Source organism: Bufo gargarizans, chromosome 2 (genome assembly GCF_014858855.1).
Source record: "Bufo gargarizans isolate SCDJY-AF-19 chromosome 2, ASM1485885v1, whole genome shotgun sequence".
NCBI lineage: Eukaryota > Metazoa > Chordata > Amphibia > Anura > Bufonidae > Bufo > Bufo gargarizans.
In genome coordinates this window covers 682,049,764-682,074,699 of record NC_058081.1, presented here as the reverse complement: position 1 = coordinate 682,074,699, position 24,936 = coordinate 682,049,764, and the positions used below count along the sequence as shown (strand labels likewise).

The window sequence follows — 24,936 nt, the reverse complement described above, 5'->3', positions numbered from 1 at the left end:
CTAAGTGTCACATCATCTGTCATTACATATACACACCTTTTTTGAAAGGCCCCAGAGGCTGCAGCACCTAAGCAAGGGGCATCACTAACCAAACACTGCCATGAAGACCGAGGAGCTCTCCAAACAAGTAAGGGACAATGTTGTTGAGGGTTAGGTTATAAAAAAATATCCAAATCTTTGATGATCCCCGGGAGCACCATCAAATCTATCATAACCAAATGGAAAGAACATGGCACAACAGCAAACCTGCCAAGAGACGGCCGCCCACCAAAACTCACGGACAAGGCAAGGAGGGCATTAATCAGAGAGGCAGCACAGAGACCTAAGGTAACCCTGGAGGAGCTGCAGAGTTCCACAGCAGAGACTGGAGCATCTGTACATAGGAAGACAATAAGCCGTACGCTCCATAAAATTGGGCTTTATGGCAGAGTGGCCAGAAGAAAGCCATTACTGTCATCTAAAAAAAATAAGACACGTTGTGAGATTGCGAAAAGGCCTGTGGGAGACTCCCAAAATGTATGGAGGAAGGTGCTCTGGTCTGATGAGACTAAAATTTAACTTTTCGGCCATCAAAGAAAACACTATGTCTGGAGCAAACCCAACACATTACATCACCCAAAGAACACCATCCCCACAGTGAGACATGGTGGTGGCAGCATCATACTGGGGGGATGGGACTGGGAAACTGGTCAGAGTGGAGGAAAAGATGGATTGTGCTAAATACAGGGATATTCTTCAGCAAAACCTGTACCACTGTGTGTGATCTGAGGCGAGGACGGAGGTTCACCTTCCAGCAGGACAATGACCCCAAACACACGGCGGCTAAAGCAACACATGAGAGGTTTAAGGGGAAACATGTAAATGTGTTGGAATGGCCGAGATCTCAATCCCATAGAAAATCTGGACTTAAAGATTGCTGTTCACAAGCGCAAATATCCAACTTGAAGGAGCTGGAGCAGTTCTGCAAGGAGGAATGGGCAAAAACCCCAGTGGTCAGATGTGGCAACTGCTCATAGAGACTTATCCAAAGCCACTTGGAGCCGTGATTGCCGCAAAAGACGGCTCTACAAAGTATTGACTTTAGGGGGGTGAATAGTTCTGCACATTGACCTTTTCCGTTATTTTGTCGTCATGTTCTGTAAATTACATGATGCAAATCCTCAAACAATCCATGTTAATTCCAGGTTGTGAGGCAACAAAATACGAAAAAAGTCAAGGGTGTGAATACTTTTGCAAGGCACTGTATGAAGCCATTGTACTGGATGTGAAGAGCCATCTCCTCGGGGCCGCGTTTCATCCTCCAGCGCCGTCCTGTGCGCTCTTACCTGTTAGACCGGTTATAGCCGCACACTGGTGTTCTGATGCCTTCATTCATTGCCAAAGCTGCGGTTTTACAAGCTTGCAACTATAAATCACCCGCCCGCAGGCTCTCTGTATACGTCAGTAGAAAATATATGTACTTACACAGGTGGAAAGACTTGTCAAAACAATTGTGATGTAGCAGAGCCAAGTTTGTCACCTGGAATGACTCTTATCCCTGTCACATCATGCAGGTAATGCGTGATTGCAACGTCCGTAGGAGTCATCGTCACACAGAAATGATGCAGCCCTGGGAAGTCTCACGACCGATCCAGCTGTGCCAGTATGGACTAGTGCTGGGTACAGACGGGGCGCATCCAGCCTGGCAACTGCTGAAGCCGTCAGTCACAGGCGCCCGGCGATAACCTTCAGTTTCTTGCCGCTCATCTGAAGCCGCAGCGTCTGTAACGGGCAGCAAAAGAGACGGTTCTTGAAGTAGATGCAGGAAAGTAAGCAAATGTAAGGATCAAGGGTAAAACTGTGAGGTGCAGACGACTGGGTCACTGGATCTCCAAAACGGCAGGTGTTCCCGGTGTGCAGTGGTTTGCACCTACCAAAAGTGGTCCAAGGAAGGAGAACGGGTCACCGTTGCCAAAGGCTCGTTGATGTGAGTGGAGTGAAGGATAGCCCGTCAGGTCAGATCCCACAGAAGAGCTGCTGACAACATTACTGCTGGCGATGATGGAAAGGTATCAGGACACGGCCGCTTGTTGTGTACCCACGGAGTACCCATGCTGACCCCTGACCACCACTGAAGGTGCCTACAATGGGCATAAGAACTGAGCCACAGAGCAGTGGAAGAAGGCAGCCCGGTCTGACGCCATCACGTTACATCATGGGGACAGCCGGGTGCATGTGCGCATCACTTACCTGGGGAAGAGATAGCAGGTCGTATAAGTCAACTGACATGTGGGTGGCGGGGTGGGTGGCGTCAGGGAGCACTACGGTGGAGGCAGGGTGAGGCTATGGGCAACATTCTGCTGGAAAGCTTGTGTCCTGGCATTGTGTGGATGTGACACGTAGCACCTTCCTAAACATTGTAAAGAGAAGGGACCCCCTCCCTGCAGAGCAGTGGTGCCCCCTAAAGGCAGCGCCCTCTTTCAGCAGGATAATGCCCCGGCCACAAATGGTCTGAGGAACGTGACAAAGACTTCAAGGTGGTGACGTTCCCAAATTCCCCAGATCTCGGCAAAAAACAAGTCAGATCCACAGAGGCCACACAGAGCAACCTACAGAATCTCAGAGACCTTGTGGAGCGCTCTCCCCCTCCACCCAAGATCCAGAGTCTTCTGCTGGTCAGTCGGGCTCTATAGTCATTTGGCAATCACTCTCATATTTGTTGGGGAGGAAAGGGGGGGCCCAGGCATCATGATTTGGTCGCTCCGGGGGGGGGGGGGGGGGGTAAATAACATAACCGGATGAAGCTACTAATGAATGTTTTTCATGCATGTAAACGGGCAGCGGGGTCGGGGGGCGGTTATACGATGAAACAGGTAGAGCGTGGTTCACATTAGTCTGCCACAAGAGCGGAAGTCCCAGAGAGGCCGTATACAAGGAACGGAGGGTGTCAACTTTTGATGAGTGATGTGAACCTCCCCACCGCCACACAACCTGCATTTGGGGAGGGGTTAAGTAGAGGAGTATGCCGCCGCCGCTGCCGCCGCCACCTATTCGGAAGCTAGAAATGCACAGCCTTCAGCCTCTTTCACACGGGCGTCATGTTTTTTGCCCGGATAAGATGCGGGTGCGTTGCGGGAAAATGCGTGATTTTTCCACGCGAGTGCAAAACATTGTAATGGGTTTTGCACACGCGTGAGAAAAATCGTCATGTTTGGTACCCAAACCCGAACTTCTTCACAGAAGTTCAGGTTTTGGTTAGGTGTTCTGTAGATTGCTATTATTTTCCCTTATAACCATGTTATAAGGGAAAATAATACAGATCGGGTCCCCAGCCCTACAGTCACCTAGCAACCGTGCGTGAAAATCGCACCGCATCCGCACTTGCTTGCAATTTTTACACGGCCCCATTCACTTCTATGGGGCCTGCGTTGTATGAAAAAACGTGAAAATCACAGCTCATGCGCACAGCCCCATGGAAGTGAATGGGTCCGGATTCAGTGCGGGTGCAATGCGTTCAACTCACGCATTGAACCCGCGCGGAAAACTCGCCCGTGTGAAAGGGGCCTTCCTGTTCCATAGCCAGCCACTGATTACCAGGTTAATGCCCTCTGCAGCTGTACTGCGATTTGGATCTTTAATCCCCTTTATTTTTGTTTTACTACTTAAATAAAATAAAAATTGGAAAAATGTACTACTTAAAAAAAAATAAGAATAATTAATTGGAAATAAAAAAAAAAAATCTAAATTGGCAATTTTTATGCTTTGTCATTTTTGTATAAAAAAGCAACAACAACCTACATTTGCTTATCCCATAGACCAGGGAAGCTCAACCTGCGGCCCTCCAGCTGTTGTAAAACTACAACTCCCATCATGCCCTGCTGTAGGCTGTCTGGGAGTTGTAGTTTTGCAACAGCTAGAGGGCCGCAGGTTGGGCATCCATAATAGATACCCATTAGGGTCTATGGGATGGGATTCTGACGCTCTTCCTGCTGAGCCGTGCTTTGTGCACAGCTTTACAGGACAGGCCCGGGCAGCACGGTGGCTCAGTGGTTAGCACTGGTGCATTGCGGTGCTGGGGTCCTAGGTTTGAATCCAACCAAGGACAACATCTGCATGAGTATTCTATGGTTTCCTCCCAAACTCCAAAGACATACTGATAGGGAACTTGTGAGCCCCATTAGGGACAGTGTGATGCTAATGTCTGTAAATGCGGAATATGTCAGCGCTATATAGGTGCATAAAATAATAATAACCTACAGCAAGCCCCAGGCCATCATGGTAACACGATTTTGCTGCAGGAGACCACTCCTCCTACCTAACTCCACAGATGCCACGATTGCCATTGACCACGACATCTGATTGGTTAAACACCCGGGTTCGGTCTCATTGCCGATCCTGGTCATTCTGCCATGTGTTTTAGGTAAAAAATGCCACCTACAGCTGTTAGGGTACTTTCACACTAGCGTTTTTCTTTTCCGGCACTGAGTTCACAGGGTCTCTATACCGGAAAAGAACTGATCAGTCACATCCCCATGCATTCTGAAAGGAGAGCATTCCGTTCAGGATGCATCAGGATGTCTTCAGTTCAGTCTTTTTGACTGATCAGGACAAAGATAATACTGCAGCATGCTACGGTTATATCCCTGGCCCAAAAAACTGAAGACTTGCCTGAGTGCCGGATCCCGCATTTTTTTTCCCCCATAGGAATGTATTAGTGCTGGATCCGGCATTCAAAGCGCAGACCGAAATAAAAGGTGACACTAAATAAATGCCGGATCCCTTTTTCCGGATGACATCGGAAAGACGGATTCGGCATTTCATTGCATTTGTAAGACTGATCAGGATCCTGATCAGTCTTACAAATACCATATCAGTCGGCATACGTTTTGCCGGATCACTCTGCCGCAAGTGTGAAAGTGGCCTTAGCTGTCAGTCTACAGGAATTAGGAGATGCAGTGCAAACACGTCTTTGTGTAGGGACTTTTTTTTTTTTTTTCCTTCATTTTGTGGATATGTTTTTCTTTGCTAATTTTCATGCCATAAACATCCGTAGATTTTTTTTTATAAAAAAAACCTTCACTGTTCCCCCCCTGCACAGCAGTGTTCCAGGCCATAAGTGAACTACAGCAGCCCTTTAACACGAATGGAGCCGCGGCATCAGTATGCTGCGCAGCCTTCATTCTCAGGCTTGGTCTGGGCCCCACACTTCGGCGCGCCCCCCTGGTGCTTGCAACCTCTTCTCCTGGCTCGCTTTTTCCTTAGGCTACATGCACACAACCGTATGTTTGTTTAGGTAAAAAAAAAAAAAAAAAACGGATGACGTACGTATGGCATCTGTTAGTTTTTTTGAGGATCTATTCTAACAATGCCTAGCCTTGTCCGAAAAAACGGACAAGAATAGGCTACGCAATGGACCATACGGATGCAGATAGCACGCTGGGTGCTGTCTGCTTTTTTTGCAGACCCATTGAGAAAAAAACGTAACGGACGCGGAAACAAAATACTTTCGTGTGCATCAGGCCTTACTGTGGCTCACAGGAGAGGAGTGGAGTGTCGCTTCCATTCACTGACAGAGAGCAAAGATCTTGCAACTGTTGAGGTATAAAAACAAATGATATTAGGTGACGTTCACACTGAGTTTTTTTTTTATATGCGGAGTTTGGTGCCCAAAGACTGCGCCAAAAAGGCTGGCAGTTCATCCCCGCTGAACAAAATGGTGAAAACGCTTGTTAATTCATGACCCCAAAAAATAAATAAAAAATCCACTCGACGCGGAATCGGTCATTGAAATGGGAAAGATGTAAAATCGCTTCAAAAACGCAAATAACCACAAGGAATCCTGCAGCAGATTATCAGTGTTTTTTTTTTTGTTTTTTTAAGCAATGAAAAAAACTGTGTGGATGTGAACACACCTTTAGGAATCTGCTGAACATTACATAAAGGATGGGGCTATATCCATGTCTAGACTGGAAACATTGCGGTCTGTATGGTGTAGTGCTCTGTGGTGGCCACTGTGTGGCAGTGTTCCTCTGCACGTCCAGCAGTGCCCACCTCTGTAACCTGTGGCTCTCCAGCTTCCCTCCCAGCATGCCCTGCAGCTGGAAACACTCAGGAGGCTAAATGCTAAAATTCTGGGTACAGTTCTACTAGTTCATCTTGCATCCTGGTCTGCAACCTGCACAATGGGAGTTGTACTCCAAACCAAAAAAAAAAAAAAAAAAAGAAGAAGATCATAGGACTATAATTATAAAATGTATAGTAATCTTTATTTAATCCAAATATACAACTTCAATATAAAATATAGAAGGTAAAGGCACGATGGAAATAGATACAGAAAATGTGCATGAGGGACATAAATCAGGTGAAGCGCTCCATGTCACAATAACCGGATACAAATCCAAACCAGATGTATTGAATCACATATACTTAACCGAGTCCATACAGATTACAAAATGAGCCTGAATAATAGTATATCAAACTGCGTGTGTACAGCTGAATACATGTATAATAGCTATTCCCCCAGGGTAACACAATGTGAAACCCAAGGAAGATATGTCAAAGCTAAATAATAGCAGTGTGGTCAAAATAATAGCAGTGTGGTCAAAATAATAGCAGTGTGGTCAAAATAAAGTGAATAAAGCTCAAAATCCTTCTAATAGCTTCTTTTTCCATAGACACAAATGCATTGGGAACACTACACCTTCTGTTCCAAATCAAAGCAAGAAGAAGATATATCAAGTGTGAGTTGTTCCTCTAAAAAAATTGAAAAGTGATTAGACTGTTCAAAAAAATAGCAGTGTTTGTATTTTTCTTTACAAACTCAAACATTCACTATATAAAATGATAAATGTTTGAAGATTTTGCTTTCCTTTGAATCACTTCACTAATATCTAGTTGTATAGCCGCTGTGTCTGAGAACTGCTGGACGTCTGTGTTGCTCGGAGTCACCACCTTCTGGCCCCTGTGACCAGGTTCTCCAGCCCAGGATGATTGGACGACATTCCACAGTTCTTCTCTATTTCTTGGTTTTGCCTCAGAAACTGCATTTTTGTCATGTCGCCCCACAAGTTTTCTATTGGATTAGGATCCGGGGATTGGGCCGGCCACTCCATAACGTCAATCTTGTTGGTCTGGAACCAAGATGTTGCCCGTTTACTGGTGCGTTTGGGGTCGTTGTGTTGTTGGAACACCCATTTCGAGGGCATTTCCTCTTCAGCATAAGGCAGCGGGACCTCCTCCAGTGTTCTGATGTATTCAGACTGATCCATGATCCCTGGTATGCGATAAATAGGCCCAACACCGTAGTCTGAGACACATCCCCATATCACGATGCTGGTCCACCGTGCTTCGCTGTCTTCACAGTGTACTGGGGCTTCAATTCATCAGTCCACAAAATGTCTCTTTAGGCCAATGTGCTCTTTGGCAGATTGTAAGCTCTTCAGCACATGTCTTGTTTCCACCAGTGGGACTTTGCGGGGGCTTTTTGCAGATAGCTCGGCTTCACATAGGCATCTTCTAATTGTAACAGGACTCACAGGTAACTTTAGACCTTCTTTGATCTTCCTGGAGATGATTGTTGGCTGAGTCCTTGCCATTTTGACTATTCTTCTATCTATTCGAATGGTAGTTTTTCTCTTTCTTTCACATCTTTCAGGTTTTGGTTGCCATTTTAAAGCATTTGCGATCATTTTATCTGAGCAGCCCATCATTGTCTGCACTTCATTATATGTTTTCCCCTCTCCAATCAGCTTTCTAATCAAGGCACGCTGTTCTTCTGAACAATGTCTGGAAAGACCCATTTTCCTCAGAATTTCAGAGAGAATTGACACCTATTTTTCAAAGAATGAATGACCTCACTCCTTGAACTCCACAGTGATTGATCAGATTAGTGATGTCTGACTGCTATTATTTTGAACACAACTGTATAAGGCTGGATACATGGATAGCGATTCACTCACATAAAACAGCATAAAATACAGCTGCTGTAGGCCGAGTATATAAATAATACCAGATGCCCTATAAATAAATAATGAGACACCCTATAAATCTAGATGTATAACGCTAAATACATGGATCGCCCCATAAAGCTGAGTACATAAATACTACAAAAGGCTCTAAAGTATTATGCTGTACCTCAAACTAAATACATGGTATAAAGTAAATGGACAATACCGGTGAATGAAAGTAAGTGTCCAGCTAATAAAAGGAGAGAGCCATGTACGGCTGCAACAACCTACCCGCAGCCATGGTGCAGCACACGCGTTTCACCCCTTAGGCTTTTGTATCATTTACGTACTTTGCGTTATATACTCAGCTTTATGGGGCCTATATTATTCCATGTATTTAGCGTTATACATCTAGCTTTATAGGGTGTCTCATATTATTTATGTATTCAGCCTTATAGGGCATCTGGTATTACTTATATACTCCGCTTTATATACTCGGCCTACAGCAGCTATACTTTATGCTGTTTTATGTATCGCTATCCACGTATCCAGCTTTGACATATCTTCCTTGGGTTTCACATTGTTACCCTGGGGGAATAGCTATTATACATGTACTCAGCTGTACACACGCAGCTTGATATACTATTATTCAGGCTCATTTTGTAATCTGTACATACTCTGCTAAGTGAAGCTCTCACCTGCGCCCTCCCAATGGAGCACGGAGAATCAGAGCTGGACGCGGTCAGAGACGGACTGCAATCAAACAAATGTAATCCAGCGTCACATAGAAAATGCCTCTCATCGACTTCCATAAAATCCAGACATCAAAACAGGACAATTTGCTGTGACGCGTTTCGGGCTATTACATCTCAGCCCTTCATCAAGACAAACAAACAGACTTAAAAGTTGTATACACGGACATGACTCGCCCACTTGATTGAACAATCATCCCCACCGGAGATCCACGCCCGACATTGAATAGGGTTCGGCAGGAGGGCGGAGAATTCAGCCAAGAGGAACATAGAGGTCCAATACAAACTGGAGATATTATTTACTGTATTTTTCGCTTTATAAGACGCACCTAGGTTTTTAAGGAGGAAAATACAAAAAAAATATTTTGAACCAATGGTGGTCTGTGGATGCCGCACTGTTGTGGGGGGATCTGTGGATGACACTTATTGGGGGGGGGCTCTGTGGATGACACTTATTGGGGGGGCTCTGTGGATGACACTTATTGGGGGTGGGGGCTCTGTGGATGACACTTATTGGGGGGGCTCTGTGGATGACACTTATTGGGGGTGGGGGCTCTGTGGATGACACTTATTGGGGGGGCTCTGTGGATGACACTTATTGGGGGGGGGGGCTCTGTGGATGACACTTATTGGGGGGGGGGGCTCTGTGGATGACACTTATTGGGGGGGGGCTCTGTGGATGACACTTAGTGGGGGGGCTCTGTGGATGACACTTATTGGGGGGGGCTCTGTGGATGACACTTATTGGGGGGGGGGGCTCTGTGGATGACACTTATTGGGGGGGGGCTCTGTGGATGACACTTAGTGGGGGGGGGCTCTGTGGATGACACTTAGTGGGGGGGCTCTGTGGATGACACTTATTGGGGGGGGGGCTCTGTGGATGACACTTATGGGGGGGGGGGCTCTGTGGATGACACTTATGGGGGGGGGGGGCTCTGTGGATGACACTTATGTCATCCACAGATCCCCATAAGTGTCATCTACAGATCCCCCACCAGATGCATCAGTGTGGAGGGAGGAGGCGGAGACACTCATGGCGGGGCCGGTGCAGTCACTCTACTCTAATACACCGGGCCCCGCAACTGTTAAATACAGTCAATCCGGTCTATATCTAAATGTATACCGCACTGTTCGGTACTTACTGTAGTACCGTAAGTATAGCATTAAGACGGCGCAGATCGGCAGCTCCCTCGGTCATGCGCCGCCTGTCTGCTTATCTCACTTTATGAATGAACAGGCAGGCGGCGTATGAGCGAGGGAGCTGCCGATCTGCGCCGTCTTAATGCTATACTTACGGTACTACAGTAAGTACCGTACAGAGCGGTATACAATTAGATATAGATCGGATTGAATGTATTTAACAGTTGCGGGGCCCGGTGTATTAGAGTAGAGTCACTGCCAAAATAACAAGAAAAACGGTCCAGCTTCACTGAAGATACTTGAGGCTTAATTTAAATCCCGTGCAGGTAAAAACCAACATACAGCAGTGCAGAAAATCGGCCGGTTTCGGATCACTACAAAGTACAGATCCTTAGTCATGATGTGCATCAGTGAGAGGTGAAGTCCAGACTGAAATACCAGACCACCAGGAACAGGTGATCGCAATCCGGTGCAGGACACACCTCCTGATGACATCATCCACAAGTAAAACACATTACACCGTGCAAAAAGACATAGAGAAAATAAATAAAATCAGCAGATTACAATGATGGGAGAAAAAGTTAAAATATTAATAATGTAAAATAGTATCATGACGCCGGTTCAGCCCTGACGGTATCCATGAACCTAATTAGAAGATCCAGAAGCACTCGCCATTGAGCAGCTTTTTCTTGTGATCACCGCCTCTGCTTGGTCTGTTAACCCTTTCTACTCCTTGTACTATCATGCTGTCTGTGTTGCCATTGTGAACCGCAGCAAAATGTAAGCTTGCGGCAGAAACATTTTTTGTTTTGGCATGGGGTACATCAGAGATGTGACGGCATATTCGAACTTTTAAACAATTTGATGTGCACCCCACGTATTGTAAATTACACAAGGAACATGTTATGCAGTAAACCACATATGTGGTGTTGCAATTGATGTATTGCTGAACAGCATGAGTAGTGTGATTACTAGTAGACAAAATATGTGAGAGTAGAGTCACTGCACCGGGCCGCGCCACGAGTGTCCCCGCACCGGGCCCCGCCACGAGTGTCCCCGCACCGGCCCCGCCACGAGTGTCCCCGCACCGGGCCCCGCCACGAGTGTCCCCGCACCGGGCCCCGCCACGAGTGTCCCCGCACCGGGCCCCGCCACGAGTGTCCCCGCACCGGGCCCCGCCACGAGTGTCCCCGCACCGGGCCGCGCCACGAGTGTCCCCGCCTGCTCCCTCCACACTGATACTGTGCAGCATAGCGGCCAGCAAAGTATTCGCTTTATAAAATGCACGGCCATTCACCCCCGGGGGGTGCGTCTTATAAAGTGAAAAATACAGTATATTGTAGGGTTAATGCTTCTTATTCACGTTCCAAGATTGAACATCCAATAGGTTTCCCTGCTGAAAAGTTTCTGTCTACGATCTCCCCCTCTGATCGGTGTGGTAACCCTTTCAATGCCCTGTACAAAAAACACACAGAGGTATCGTCCTTGTGAACAGACGCAAAGTGTAATGTGGCCGCTGATACGTTACGCGCTGAACAACGCGGGACGTCACCTAGATGCTTCCGTACTCTGACCGTTAACCGATTCGTAGTGCATCCCACATACTGCAGGTGATGCCATACACCACATACTCAGTAATACAGTCAATATATTGTCGTCACCCATGCGCCCTACCGTTAGACGTAGAGACAATATTTTTGCTAACTGACGTGTGAACAGCACATCACTTCTTACTTCCACCTTTGAAATGACCCTTTGTACTCGGCCATACTGGTTGGCGAGAGGCATCCCCGAGGAATAAACTAGGACTCACTTTTTGTCCAATGGTCGGTGCTTTTTTCGCTATACATTTAGTACCCGCTTCGGGAACATCTCCCCAACCCTCATCATAACCTATGACTGGGAAGCGCTTACGTATAATATCGCAGAGAAGGGGATACGCTTTACTGTAATTCGTGACAAAGGTCACTCGTTCTCTCGAACCCCGTACACAGCATCGATTCCGTTTTCTTTTCTTATATCTTCTTCTATTAGTTTGCTTATTGCTTTTGATCTGAGTAAACACAAGAGACTCCCTATCTTCTTGTTTAGCAAATTCCCTAGCTGTACGGATACTCTCCACCGAATATCAGAAACTTTTCAGCAGGGAAACTTATTGGATGTTCAATCTTGGAACGTGTATCCCGAAGGGACTTGAATAAGAAGCATTAACCCTACAATATAAATCATATCTCCTGTTTGTATTGGACCTCTCTGTTCCTCTTGGCTGAATTCTCCGCCCTCCTGCCGAACCCTATTCAACGTCGGGTGTGGATCTCCGGTGGGGATGATTGTTCAATCAAGTGGGCGAGTCAGGTCCGTGTATACAACTTAGGTTTTTAAGTCTGTTTGTTTGTCTTGATGAAGGGCTGAGATGTAATAGCCAGAAACGCATCACCGCAAATTGTCCCGTTTTGATGTCTGGATTTTATGGAAGTCGATGAGAGGCATTTTCTATGCGACGCTGGATTACATTTGTTTTATTGCATACTCAAGTATATGTGATTCAATACATCTGGTTTGGATTTGTATCCGGTTATTGTGACATGGAGCGCTTCACCTGATTTATGTCCCTCATGCTAATTTTCGGCATCTATTTCCATCGTGCCCTTCTCTTCTATATTGAAGTTGCATAATTGGATTAAATAAAGATTACTATACATTTTATAATCCAGTACTATGATCTTTTTTTGGTTTGGAAGATAATTGTAGTTGTTACATCTGGGGACAATGTTTGGATTAATATGAGGTTGCTGTAGGTTCTTATGACAATGGGAGTTGTAGTCTGATTGCAAACATTGTGGAGAAGAAGTTGGTCTTCTATCAGACAACTGCTCCTACAGCCCAACTCCACTGCCACCCTCCATTATGCCCCCTTCATTTGAAGTACACTCGCTCCACATCTACTCTCCATCCAAGTAGCCGTCATCTAGCGCCCACCATCTTTCTTGACCACTTCAACGTCCCGTCTTCTACACTTTCTTTCTGCTGACATCCCAACTTATCATCATAGGTGACTTCACCACCGCCATTAACACTCTCCACTCAGCTGCCTCTAAGCTTCTAGCACTCTCCTCCTCCTTCGGCCTCTCGCAGTGGTCCTTCTCTCCCACCCACAGAGATGGTCACACTGGATCTCATCTTCACCCGGCTCTGCTCCTTATCTAACCTTTCTAACTCACTTCTCCCCCTATCCGACCACAACCTACTCACCTTCTCCTCACTGGTCTCTCCAACTGCTCCACTAGTCCCCACACTTAACACACCCCGCAGGAACCCCAACTCTTTTACTACCGGAGGTTTTTATTTTTTTATTTTTCTTCCCCATCTTCCTTGAGCCATAACTTTTTATATTTCCGGTCACATAGCTGTATGAGGGCTTATTTTTTGTGGGACAAGCTGCACTTTCTAATGCCACCATTAATTATGACATACAATGTAGTGGGAAGCAGTAAAGAAATTCCAAATGGGGTCGAATTGGGAAAAAAAAAAAAAACGCAATTCCTCCACTGTTTCACGGGTTTTGTTCCCACGGCGTATTGTTTGCAGCAAAACTGACCCATGCCCTCCGTTCTCTAGGACAGTACGATTACAACGATACCCTACATGTATAGGTTTTGTATGTCTAAAAAGTGTAAAAATAAATTTAAGTTTTTGTTTAATTTTTTTATTACATCACCATATTCTGACCCCCATAACTTTTTTTATACTTATGTCTACTGAGCTGTATAGGGGACCATGTTTTGCAGGACAATCTATCGTTTTTATTGATACCATTCTGGAGTGTGTGACTTTTTGATCACATTTTATGAAAAAAATAAAATAAAAAATGTGGGTAAGAGAAGGCCATTTTGACCCTTTTTTCTGTTACGCCATTGGTCGTATTGGATTTTTTTTTTATATTTTAATAGTACGGGTGTTTTCGGTCACGGTGATACCCATAATGGTAATATTTCTTGTTATTTAGGTATTTTATTATACGGAAAGGGGGGTGATTTAAACTTCTATTTTTTAAATTTTTAAACTTTTTGCAATGAAGCTCATATGAGCCTATAAATTCAGTTTTTTTAATTTTTAATTTTGAACAATCAGGGATTTTTAAAATGAGTTTATGACTCAATTGCTCATTTCTTACGTTGGCCTGTAATTGCTCATCTCTATGCTAGCTGGTGGCCAAAATAAGAATTGCAGCATGAATACTATAAGCCTCGTCAGGGAGGCTCATAGTATTCATAGCGACTACTAACAGCCCTCTTGGCCACAGAGGGCGTCGGTAGGAAGGGCGCACTTCCGGGTTTTTGCGCATTTAGATGCAGTTTAAATTTTCTGACTTTCGCTTGCTTGCCGACTCTTCTCCCACTCTCTACCATTTGTTCCCTCCAAGACCCAGATACTGCCACCACAATAAGTACAGCTCTGGACCCTGTTGCCCCCTCACACACAACAAAACCCGAAAAATCCTAAGACAACCCTGGCACACCAACCTGACCAAAAAGACAAGTTTCCAGGACTCCTGAGCAGCAATGGATGAAATCCCATTCTAAGGATCACTTCACCACACAAGCAATCCCTCCTCATTTTCACATCCTCACTCGCTGATGCAAAACAGGCGACTTCTCATCCCTCATATCTTCCCTGGCCCACAGCCCTAAATAACTTTAAACACTTAACTCCCTTCTCCGTCCCCCAGCGCCCCCACCCTCTCCTCTCATCTCTGCTGAGGACTTTACCACATACTTCAAACAAAAGATGGTCATCAGAGAAAGCTTCAGTGCACGGACCCCACAGACCCTCCACACAACTGCTCGGTCCTCTTCTCCCAAAACCCACTTCACCATTACAGAAGAACAACTTTCCACCCTACTCTTCAGATCACATCTCACCACCTGTGCACTTGACTCAATCCCATCCAACCTCATTCCCAAACCTCACCACAGTGTTTATCCCAGCCCTAACTCTTTAACCCCTTAGTGACAACCCTGTCTCCCATCAGCACCCCGAAAATGCGATTGCTTACCTTGCTTCTGTTCAGGGCCCCGAGCCTGTCTTCAGTTCTCTCCAGCAGGCTGTTCCTCTCTGGCGCAGCCTGCTGGTCAATCTTTGAATAGCATTGCTATTGAAATGTAATGCATTATAGAAATAATGCATTACATTTTAAAAGCAATCAAAATACTGTATATTATAGTCCCCTTGTGGGACTTTTAAGTAGTAAAAAAATAAATAGAAAAGACTGATGAACTTGATGTTACAGATACGCTCATGCATGAGGGAGTGTTGGGGTGTACTTTTCCCCTATGCTGGGAGTTGTGGAGTAATGGAGACACTTCTGCAGAGAGTGCAAAAACTCCTGCAGAACTTGTACTTGTACCTTTAAGTGAACGTGTAAGGGAAAGGACCATTGAAAACAGTGATGGTACCATGTTTGCTGAAATGCATATTAGAAATGTGAAGTCATGTGATAATAATGACATGCCTTTTCCTTTGCAGGCTGTGATTGGGGAAAAAGCTCCCCCTGTGGGTAAACATGTGTCTGATATAAAAGTGTTGATAAATGTTGAAGAAACACCGCTAGGAGACCCCATTGTAGACAATGTGGCGGGGCTAGAGGGTGTACCACACGGACCAGAGGTGGATGTGCAGTCTCCACAGGTTTCTAGGATTAATAAAATGTCCCAGGTGGGGATTGACTCAGGGGTGCTCCTAGAGGCCAGGGTTAATAATGACATGAGCAGTATAAGTGGCCTATGTGCCGTGACAGTTAGCAACTCCGAGAGTGAGGCTACCATGTCAAGACCCAGCAAAACTAAAGTGGTTACTAGCGACCAGATGACAGTTATATCTGACGAGACGAGAGTTCAGTCGGGTGACAGCCTAGTGTCTGAAGCTCATATCCAGACAGTTGTAGATGACCTGACAGGACAGTACAGCTACAAACTTGATGTTTTCGCTCATTCTGCACAGTCCCTAGATACACTAGAGACGGGGCTAGCGGTTCTCGCAGAGCAACTGCAGGAATCTCCAGAGGAGTCACAGAAAGAGATGAATGAACTGAAGTCACTAATAGAAGCGGAAATTCTCCAACTTCAAGAGGAACTTGCAGCTTCTGAGAGATCCAGACTTCATGCAGAGCAGGAAAGAGATGAGCTGGCTGATGAGGTTCTGAACAGCGCCTCAGAAAAATCTGCTCTCTTGGAGGAGAAAAGACATTTGGAAGCCAGGATGGCTCAACTTGATCAAGAGTTATGTGATCGCATGGTGGACCTGGACCACCAGAGACAAACTGTATCTAGATTGGAGAAGAAACAAAAGAAGTTTGACCAGCTCTTGGTTGAAGAGAAATACATAATCAGCATAACGCTGAAGAACATATCAGCATATCGCTGAAGAACGTGACCGAGCGGAGGCTGATGCTCGGGAGAAAAAGAGTCCAAGGCCCTCTCCTTGGCTAGAGCCCTTGAAGAAGTGCTTGAGGAGCAAAATTAATTAGAGAGGCTGAACAAGCAACTCAGAGCAGAGATGGAAGCTCTCATGAGCTCAAAAGATGCCATCTATGAGGTGGAGAAGCCTAAGCGTGCTCCTGCACAGCAGGTGGAAGAAAGTGAGAAACCAGAAGAGGAAGATCCTCTGGAAGACGTCAAGAAGCCAGAGTCTGTTAAAAATGGGACTGGAGAGAGTGGCACTGTGGTGCTGGCTGTGGCAGAGAAGATGGAAGATGCTTCTGCTAAACCAGTTGATGGGGCTGATGTGGATGCCGAAGACCACAGACCCGTGGTAGCGTGTAACCTAGGCCTGGAAGACGTCCCCTCTGCATACAGGGCCTTCCAAATAGCCAGCAGGCTGCTGGGGAAGAAGTAAGTGAACGATCAGTTTTCGGATCTGGGCTATTACGATGGGCTGTATCTCCTGACTCCTCCACAAAATGAGAACAGGGTCCTGGGTGAGCCTCTGGAGAAAATAAAAGACGAGGAGTCTGCTGAAGACCCTGGTGCCTCCTGCCTCAATGAGAAAGAGGGGGAGGGGTTAACAGGGCAAGTGTATGGTGCCATGTCAGAGAAGGATGAGAAGGCGGTCAAAGACTGGAGACTTCAAGAAGACAAAGACTGAAAAAGTTAAGGCCGATGTGTTGGTTGACGTGAAGTCCCCAGGTGCTACAGAGACCAAAGTTAAGCCAAAAGGGAGCCGCAGCCGAAGTGGAAAAAGCCGCCAAAGAAGCAGAGGTCTCTAAAACTGCCATAGTAGCTGGGGTAACTACTGCTGGAAAGAAGGAAGAAGTGACCCAGATGCACGTAAAAGAAGCAAGTAGGGGCAAGCATGCTTTGCCGAAGGAGCCCTGCAAAGCAAAGGAGAAAGTGTCGGGATATGACCATGACTGGGAACAGTTCAGGCAAGAGCTGCAGCAGTCCAAGAAAGGACGCCCATGTACAGGAGCCAGAGGATCTAAAAAGAGAGATCAAAATATACGACAGTGCATCATCATCACTCGGAAAAGAGTAAGAAAAGAGTATCTGGCCATGAGATGGGCACATGAGGCCTTTAGGCAGTTTCGGTTAGGCAAGATGTTGGTTTTGGTGATAATCCAAGCTCTGCTGACGTGGGTCTGGCAGAACAAAGGGAAGGTACGTGTCACCGAGGTTCCTGGCCTTGGTGAAATAAGAACCAGTAATTTTCTGTGTCAGCGGCAGCTAGTGCTCGCTGACACTGTGGTACTTAGTGTGGCTGAAAAGCCAATCTGGGCCGGTTCTTATTGGGAGCAGCCAAAGAGCAGGGTGGGTGGCTGTTCCCCACGTCCAGGACAGGTGGATGCCCTCTCACCAGCCTCCCGTGGTTATGCAGGTTTTCACCGTCACGGGCTTGAACAAAGGGGGGGATATGTGAGACAGTGACAGGTCTCACGCAGGTTAGAGGCAAGGAAGGGGTGGATAGTTTGGTCCACACCCCTATTCCACCACAGGTGAGACCAGCTGGAAGTAATCAGGCTGGCACAAAGCACCTCCCAGGGTGTCAGCAAGGGGGGAGTGTGTTGCCTGCGGACAGAGGCCTGGAGGCTCTGTGTGGTCCAAGCCAGGAGGGCTGAGAGACCACTATTCCCCATGTGTGCTGAGACCCTGGACTGGAGGCAGTGGGCGTACTGTGCTCTGTACAGCCAGGAGGCTGTGGGACATTGGCTGAGAAAGCTGCACGTGTTCACAGGGTGTGAACAAGGACTTTGGCGAGTCAGGAAACTCTGTGTTAGTTAGAGCCTAGCCGGGCAAGTGTTTATTTTATGTGGATGTCACCTGTGTTAGGTGAAGCTGCGACTTCATGATAACCTGTATTGGTTGGAGTGTGCACAATAAATGCACGGTTTGGACCCGAAACCTGGTGTCCTAAAGTCGTATCTGTGAGAATGACCCCAAATAAGAGGCGATCCCTTACAATATGTATGTATGTATGTATGTATGTATGTATGTATGTATGTATGTATGTATGTGTGTGTATGTTCTGCGATCACTCAAAAACGCAAACATCGATTTCAACAAAACGTGGTATACACATCCCTTGCTACCTGTAAAGAAATCTTGTGGGGGTCTCAGCTCTCTAGCACATACCGTTCCTGAGATGGTCCCAAAAAAATGCAAATATGGCACATCACATGACCTACATTAGCCAAGAGAAAGACCTGCAGGCTTCTGTTCATATCCCACCTGATATACACACGGTCACATGACCCTTATCAGCCAATAGAAGCTCACAGGCCCTTAGTCTCCACATACACACGGTTTTACTCCAGGTTTCTATAACAACCCAGCCATTTTTCTTCACTGCTGTAGGTCAGCTTTGAGGTGCGGGACGCTGTAGAGGTCACAGTTATGGGGGATACTGTCGATATCTTTTAACGACACACACAAACATTGGATGAAACAGATGACATATACCCGAAGCCGGCTCCTTCTAATAGTAAGTAATAATAATTGCCCGGCCTAAATGAATCCAGCGATCCGAGGAGAATCATGTAAGTATATATATATCTATTTATTTCAGAAAGGATTCTTAATATCTTCACATTTCAAAAACCTAAAATTCATTCACCGTGTGATTCTCAGACAAAATAAAAAACAAAAAACTAAAAACATTCACATCCCACACAATAAATTGGCTTAAAAGGCACTTTGGATTTGAAGTTAATACTGGTTCCTTTGCATTCAAGTGTCTGTGCGCTCCTTTAACTACGAGGTCCAAGAGTATATAATATATATATATATATATATCTTCTACAAACTCCGAGGCTGACCGCGCCCGTCCACTCGGAATGATCCAATCACATTTCCGACGGAGAAAAAAAATGAAAAAAACAAGCTTCTGTAAAATCTCCATTGAAATAAAACAAACCCCAAGAAAATTGCACTTCTAGGAACAAGCCGAATTCTCTTGTGAGCGTCAGCACCGGGGGAAGCGCTCCTCAGCACGGCGCGACAGCCACCACCTCTGGCGGCTTACAGGGATTGGTGGTTGGGTGTGCTGACCTCTAGGGGCCAGGAGATGCCATGGCGGCTGCCGCTGGGTCCGGTCTTTGGTTTCGCAGTCCTTGGTTACAGTACAGCAGAGAGATAGAGAAAACAGATTGATATATTGCAATGTCTTGTCGGGTGTGTCGGGCCGTTGTCCCCCGTGCTCCAGATACAGGGGCCACCCTGGAGGGTAGGGCACAGCTGGTTGAGGGGGGGAGGGGACAGTCTCACGTGTGGGGCCGCACGCCTTTGTCGATGCCGATGTCTACGGTGATGTTGGTGTAGAGAGGGGGCAGCTCCTTGGACAGGAGGCGATACTGCAGGGAGTTCATCCCGTCTTGTTTCCACGTCCGCCTCGTCTTCGCTAAGAGGTTGAACCTGAAACGGGAAACCAATAAGACGCCAGGTCAGAAGAGGCATATAGAGGGGAGGGGGGGGGGGAACGAGCGGCAGCGGTACCAAAAAACTGGGGGGGGGGGGGGGGGACACACACACGCCTTCAAACAGACTTTCCGATTTATGTCATAACTGATATTAGGTGTAGGGATCGTTACAGTGTGTCAGGACAACTGCACTGACCGAGGTCTGCTCACACAGCTGAGGGTTCGATACAATGTATCACTGCAGGGAATGTTCACAGAGCTAAAAAATATCAGTACAAATCAATGGATACATTGCACCTGTACCGATACATTGTAACAGACCATCAGCACAGGATTAAGGCACTGATACATTGTAACAGACCATCAGCACAGGATTGAGGCACTGATACATTGTAACAAACCATCAGGACAGGATTGATTGCACTGATAATTGTAACAAAGTAATCAATCCCTTACCAATTTCAAGATCTTTGTTTGCTGTAAGTAAATGACAACATTCTTGCTTTACATCTAAAGGCTAAATGTCAGCCCCGACCTAATACTTCACAGCAGATGCTTTGCTACAATTGCATCTAGTCTGGGCAACAATGTATCAGTGCAGGTAAAACTTATGAACTCACGGAGGATTGTCTAGACCGGATAACACTGACAAGCCTTCAGCTGTGTAAAGAGGTAGGACAAGAATGTTCTAATTCACTGACAGCAAGCAGAAATGACAAATAAGTCATACAAAGAGGCAGGACCGTCCCTTGTATAACTACTTTACTCTGGACACCCAGGTCCCTATAGGAAGCTGGCTAATAAAGGGGGCCCTGCACTATGGCACAGGCTGGGGCCATGTTGCTGTGACTTCCTGCAGGTGACCCGAGCTGAATGTGCCCATTTGGTACTGCGGGCGTGGCGGCCACCTACTGCGCTCGGTAATCGCTTTACAATAGCTGGGTGATTAAATCCTTTAATACAACATTTTTCACATAGTGAAACGAGCAGAACAATAGGGCTGAAAGCGATGTGAAACCTCCGCGGAGGGCACCGCGCCAACCCCGGATTACTGGGGACAGGGCGAGCAGAATGGCAGCCGCCTCGCTTTGTACTGGAGGGGGAGGGGATGAGACAGCACCCTGCAATTACAGGGGGCACGTGATGGCGGGGGTCGCGGGGCTCGACTGCCCTGCAGAAGTGGAATGTCACCTTGATTCCACCTACATTTCAATGAGACAATCGCTCGACTAGTCATTACTCAGTCACATCAGAGCACAGGCTGCCAAAAACAGCAGCCAGACCCGGCTCGAGTTCTCACACCATTTCATAGCAGTCTCTGAACTATGGTATAAAATCCTCTTGCTCACTTTGCGTCCAAGCTACCCACTTGCTGTCAGTGAACGGAAAGAGGCTGAAAAACCCCATCCTGACCCAAAACTTCTCGCAGCTGAGGGTTTGCTACAGTTGTATCCAGTCGACAGAATCCTCTGTCAGCTACACCTGTCCTGACGGGTTGTTACATTTTTCCTGCACCGATACCATCCCAGAGGATGCAACTGCAACAGACCCTCAGCTGTGAAAATAATTAGATGGGTTTTTAGCCCCCCTAATAGTAAAAAGAACGTCGTCACTCGCTGACAACAAGCCGAGATCTTGAAAATAGCAATCAATGACTAGGTTTACGCTTGGTCAATTCTGCAGCATCCCTTTAAATTAACCCCTCTCTCGCTGGAAAGCCCAGTTTTACGCGGTCGAAACTTTCTGCGGAGGCGCGGCTGTGGGTCTTATGTATGACAGATGGTGGTCACCGAGGACCAGTCTACACCGTGGAGTCGTACCACAATCGTGCCAAGCTCTACTGACTGTCACCTTCAGAGCAGCACTCAAAATTCTACCAGATCACCAGTACAGTATGGTTTCTCTCTTAGTCGATGAGACGGCAAAACAAGTCACAGGCGAGCAAATACAGGTGTGGCAACCTACAAGGCACCTACCTAAAACCGCCCGCCAACCATTTACAACCTACCCAGTATCTGCGAACCCAAAAAGGGAAGAAAAGAAGGAGGCGGCATCCGCTTTGCTCATTTTGGTTCTGTCCTGGTATTAAAAAAAGGGACACATCACAAAAGCTGTGGGTGCCCGCAGATTAGAGGCCCCAGGTCTTCAGTTTCAACGATTTGTGCTTTTTATCCATGTGCAAACCAGCAGTTGAGTGCACCGAGGGCGGGCCCATGCCACTCTGTGCACCCTTGCCCCTCCTGCCTCTCTCACACCTGCTTGAATGACAGGGTCAGGTTCCTGCAGAGTCATCTCGCCGGACCGCGGCAATCAAGAAGAAAAGGGAGGGGCGGGCAGAAGTAACGCTGGGTTCACACCTGAGCGTTTTACAGCGCGTTTGAACGCGCTGAAAAACGCCCTACGCTCAAAAAAGTTCTTGAGCTTCTTTAGGGCGTCTTGTCGCGCGTTCCCGTACATAGACATTCGGGGACGCGCGACGATGGGCGTTCGCTTGTCTCTGTATGCGCGATTATAAACGCCGGTACAATCGCGCATACAGAGCGCTCCTTTCAGAACGCTCAGGTCTGAACCCAGGGTAAGGGTGCACAGAGTGGCTTCGGTCCGCAGAATGAAGCAATGGATCGCTAAATTAAAAGGTGTCATTACAGTCAGCTGAGCTAGCGATTCTCATGCTGAAACACTCCCTTTAAGAGAGAGGTTCAGACGTGACGCTGACACTATGAAGGGGGGGGATTTAACATAGACGAGGGTCTTACTCCGGTCTGTGATATCCCCTGAGCCGTCAGAGGCACGGGCCTCTTCATGAATAAGGCGCCTCCTCCGGCAGTCCATGCACTTATGAAATCTAGTGGAGAAAACTGCCATAATTAGGGAAAGATTTGCCAGGGTTGCTGCGCCCCGCCGTCTCTGCAGGAAAGTGCCACGGGCGGTGTACAAAATCCACTCGCGCCCAGATTTAGGTGCGGCAGTGGTTAAAAAGTCACAACCATGAGGTGAGGGGAACGATAAGGTCTCCCCTGTGTGTCCGGGCTCCACTGTCCACGGGGCCAGATGTAAACGTGGAGCACCGAAATACACACCCTGTCTACCGCTCATAGCAACTTCTCTGTTTTTCTTGACTGTCAGCCTAGAACAACTTACTGACAGTCTCCACCACAATGAGGACAGAGACACCTGAGAATACACTAATAGTTCAGGAATTAAACCGTCAACTAACACAAGCCAGTGCTACAGGTGATTAATACCAGTGTAAATACACAGAAGGCCTAGTAATGCTGAAACCACCCCGATATCCGGGACAAATATTACCGAAACCTAACAGGCAGTATCACAGTAATTATTAGTATTATAGTAGTTATATTCTTGGACATGGGAGGCGGTATTATAGTAGTTATATTCTTGGACATGGGAGGCGGTATTATAGTAGTTATATTCTTGGACATGGGAGCAGTATTATAGTAGTTATATTCTTGGACATGGGAGGCGGTATTATAGTAGTTATATTCTTGGACATGGGAGGCGGTATTATAGTAGTTATATTCTTGGACATGGGAGGCGGTATTATAGTAGTTATATTCTGGTACATGGGAGCAGTATTATAGTAGTTATATTCTTGTACATAGGAGCAGTATTATAGTAGTTATATTCTTGTACATAGGAGCAGTATTATAGTAGTTATATTCTTGTACATAGGAGGTAGTATTATAGTAGTTATATTCTTGTATATAGGAGTAGTATTATAGTAGTTATATTCTTGCACATAGGAGCAGTATTATAGTAGTTATATTCTTGTACATAGGAGCAGTATTATAGCAGTTATATTCTTGTACATAGGAGGCAGTATTATAGTAGTTATATTCTTGTACAGAGTAGCAGTATTATAGTAGTTATATTCTTGTACATAGGAGCAGTATTATAGTAGTTATATTCTTGTACATAGGAGGCAGTATTATAGTAGTTATATTCTTGTACATAGGAGGCAGTATTATAGTAGTTATATTCTTGTACATAGGAGCAGTATTATAGTAGTTATATTCTTGTACATAGGAGGCAGTATTATAGTAGTTATATTCTTGTACAAAGGAGCAGTATTATAGTAGTTATATTCTTGTACATAGGAGCAGTATTATAGTAGTTATATTCTTGTACATAGGAGCAGTATTATAGTAGTTATATTCTTGTACATAGGAGCAGTATTATAGTAGTTATATTCTTGTACATAGGAGCAGTATTATAGTAGTTATATTCTTGTATATAGGAGCAGTATTATAGTAGTTATATTCTTGTACATAGGAGCGGTATTATAGTAGAAATAGATATACTATTACATTGCGCCCCACCGTGTAGCTAACAGCCTAGCATCACAAGGACACGTGTATATAATGAGCTGGCAGTGCTGACTCCTCTGCTCGCTCCCCAGACCTCATTATTACCTTTTCCTCTCCTGTCACTCTTACGGACACGTACTGTCACAATACAATATATCTCGGGGACAGGCAGCACACAATGAGAAGGAAAGGTCATCATATGCAGACGAGCTATACACTGTGTTCCTGGCACAAATGTCGTTGTTCAAATAATAGTAAAGAAAAAGTGGCGTCGTCTCCGGTCACAGCCGCATGGCCCTCAGTCTAGGGCGGGCGAGTAGAAATAATTTACAGTGTGACGCAGGAGAGCAAGACTGTCGTACAGCTGGATACATTAACAAGTCTGTTAAAGGCCCCCTCTGAGCTGATGTGGAAGGAAGGGGACCCCCCACAATCAGGTCTCTCTGAGCTCGGGGGGGGGGCGCTTAAACCTTCTTTCTGCACGAAAATCAATTTATTTTCCAGTTACCCCAAAAGTGTAATGAATAAAAAAAAAGTTCTGAAACTTTCCAATGTATGTTGTGCATCATCAAGTCACCATTTTCAAGATCTCTGCTTGCAGTCATACTAATTTGCCTTCAGAGTTTTTCTATAACCGCGTCCAGTCTACACAATCCAATGAGCTCAGCTGCCTGGACCTCAGACTGATACATGTGATCTGCGCCGATACACAGTAGCAAACGCAGGACTGGAAAGACATTGGTGCCGCTGATGTGTGTGGGGTGGTCTGTAACACGGCACCGTAATATATCTATTAGCTACGAGACAGGACTGGTTACCAAGCATGTTCCTGTTCACTGACAGCTGGCAGAGATCTTCAGATTGCTGAGCGCTGAAACACA

At 46.2% G+C, this 24,936-nt stretch overlaps 1 protein-coding gene across 2 annotated transcripts in view; it reads right to left on the bottom strand.

Moving 5' to 3' along the window:
• Positions 1-18,849: 18,849 nt before the first annotated feature.
• The window catches only part of LOC122928965 (beta-1,4-galactosyltransferase 3-like), a 65,961-nt gene continuing 59,874 nt past the window's right edge, over positions 18,850-24,936 (bottom strand). For both annotated transcript variants that reach the window (XM_044282318.1, XM_044282319.1), the window contains exon 7: positions 18,850-19,722. In XM_044282318.1, coding sequence (XP_044138253.1) covers positions 19,572-19,722 — 151 coding nt within the window. In that variant the 3' untranslated portion in view covers positions 18,850-19,571. The remainder of the gene's footprint in view (positions 19,723-24,936) is intronic.